The 2,500-nt window shown below is 42.0% G+C and overlaps 1 protein-coding gene and 1 long non-coding RNA gene across 3 annotated transcripts in view; one reads left to right on the forward strand and one right to left on the reverse strand.

Annotated features, from left to right (window-relative positions):
• The window catches only part of LOC137988028 (uncharacterized), a 6,038-nt gene extending 3,573 nt beyond the window's left edge, over nt 1-2,465 (reverse strand). The window contains exons 1-2 of the mRNA XM_068834095.1: nt 1,771-2,465; nt 1-1,253 (exon numbers count right to left, since the gene is read on the reverse strand). The exon at nt 1-1,253 is cut by the window's left edge and continues 146 nt beyond it. Of these exons, the coding sequence (XP_068690196.1) occupies nt 1-1,253; nt 1,771-2,465 (1,948 nt within the window). The remainder of the gene's footprint in view (nt 1,254-1,770) is intronic.
• The window catches only part of LOC137984743 (uncharacterized), a 34,058-nt gene that overhangs the window by 14,390 nt on the left and 17,168 nt on the right, over nt 1-2,500 (forward strand). The gene's annotated exons all lie outside the window — the stretch shown is intronic.

Raw genomic sequence — 2,500 nt, forward strand, 5'->3', positions numbered from 1 at the left:
CGCAAATAACTCGAGTAGCTCGCCTCTGTACTGACTCTATGCTTTTGATGTGCTTCACTAAGTAGGGATTCCAAACCTGACAACCATATTCCAAAATTGGATGCACTAAAGTCTTATATGCTGTCGTAACTCCTTCAGGATTGTGTGAACCAAAGGTTCTTCTTATGAGACCCAGAACTTTATTAGCTTTAGCACAGATATAGTTTATATGGTAGTCCCAAGACAGGGAAGACTCCAGCCAGACACCAAGGTGCTTATGGTGGTCCACTGCTGATAAGGGTTTGTCGGACAACCAGTACTCGTGATGGCGAGGATCCTTAGATTTTGATAGGTGAAGGACCTTGGACTTTTCAGACTTCAGAGTGACAAGCCAGGAATTACACCAGTCATGGACACTATGAAGGTCAGTTTGAAGTTCATCACAATCAGGCACTGAAGCAACTTTCCGGTGAAGGATACTGTCATCAGCAAAGAGTCCACAGTTACACTTAACGGCTAAGGGGAAATCATTAATATATACGAGAAAGAGCAACGGACCCAAAATGCTTCCTTGATGCACTCCAGATGTTACTTCAGACCAGCCGGAAGAATGGCCGTCAATTATTACTCTTTGTCTTCTGGTAGTCAAGAAGTCTGTGATCCAATCCAATAATTGACCGTTGATTCTGTGATGTTGAAGTTTTAGTAGCAAGTGTGGATGAGAGACTTTGTCGAAGGCTTTTGCAAAGTCTAAAAAAATTGCATCCACGGAGCCACGCTCTTCAAGAATACGAAGCCACTCGTGGACAAGCTGGAGCAGCTGAGTTACACATGAGCGTAGTGGTCTGAAGCCCTGTTGATTATCACACAATAACTTATTATCAGAAAGAAAATTCATTATGTGATTGTGTACAAGATGTTCTAAAGACTTGACGATTACACTAGTTAAAGAAACCGGGCGATAATTATCTACTGCCCTTTGTTCCCCTGACTTAAAAATTGGAACTACGTTGGCTGACTTCCAGTCAATAGGTAGTGTGCCACGAGAGAGGGTGTAATTAAAGAGCCTTGCCAAGATTGGAGCTAGCTCCATGTGGCATTCCTTGAGCAACCGCGGGGAAACCCCGTCTGGTCCACAGGCCTTATTTACATTTAGAGATTTAAGTACTTTAGCCACTTCAATAGGTGTGCAAATCAGATCATGAATGAGATATGCAGGCAAAACAGGAGAAAAATCACGTCCACGTCCCGGTGTGGATGACAGATTATCAGTCCTATCATTAAATACTGAACAAAAGAATTGATTAAAGACATTTGCTTTTTCATCTGGAGTTAACGCGCGAGAACCTTTATATATAATACAACCAGGTGTATTCTGCTTCTTTGTACGTGATTTCACAAAAGACCAAAATCGTTTCGGGTTGGTGTTTAAAGAAGCCGTGAGGTCTTTGACATATGCAAAATAGGCTTTGTTTAAATTGGCTTTCACCAAGTTGCTAAATTTTTTATGGTTGGCCCATTTCGCTTGATCCCCAGAGAATTTCGCCTTCTTCCAAAGTCTTCGCTTCTTGTGTAAGAGTTTCTTCAAGTCTGAGTTAAGCCTAGGCACATCGCGTCGACGTTTAATCAACTTCTTCTGAATATTACGTTCTACAGCTTGGAAAAATAAGGTCTTCCATGCTTCCCACACATCATCCACAGAGCTCATTAAATAAATCGTATCCCATGGGATCTTAACAAGATCCTCCTTAAGACCTTTCCAAATCTGCTGTGCGATAGTTGTGAACAAACCTTGGAGCCTGTTTAAGTCTACCAGGTTTAAGTTTCCAGTCAAATTTGATCGAGGAATGATCCAAATTTCCAAGGCCTTCACAAACAGTGATGTTCATTAAGCATTCGGGAGTGTTTGTAAGGATCAAATCCAGAATATTTTTGCTTCTCGTGGGTTGAAATACCATTTGCTGTAGAAAATAGTCATCCACAATATCACAGAACACAGTCGATAAGGCATCGTAGCATTTCGGTACCTCGCCCCATGTAATATTAGGAAGATTGAAATCTCCAAGCAATAATAATGGTAAGTTTGTACCACTGCGATTAATTAGCGAAAGTGATTTCTGCAACTCGTACAGATAAACAGCATCAGATGAAGGCGGTCTATAAAAGACACCAACTAGGAATTTTGATCCATGTGAAGGGATGATGATTTCGCACCACAGTATTTCGCAGTCCGTCTCGAAATCCAAACGCCTTACACAGCCCAGTTCCACATTACACGCGAGCAGAATTCCACCACCGTGCCTTGTGCGATCTCGTCGATGGACCTGAAAGGAGCGAGTAAATAATTCGGAACTCTCAATTGACTGATCAAGCCAAGTTTCAGTTATGGCTACTAAGTCGCATGGTTTATAAGACAGTCGACTGATCAGCTCACATCCCTTATTAGCCACACTCCTAGCATTGAGAGACCAGCACGACAGTTTCATCTTGCAAGTTGGTTTAGTTTCCTGGCAAGAGTTAT

Source organism: Montipora foliosa, chromosome 2, assembly GCF_036669935.1.
Source record: "Montipora foliosa isolate CH-2021 chromosome 2, ASM3666993v2, whole genome shotgun sequence".
In the NCBI taxonomy this organism is placed as follows: Eukaryota; Metazoa; Cnidaria; class Anthozoa; order Scleractinia; family Acroporidae; genus Montipora; species Montipora foliosa.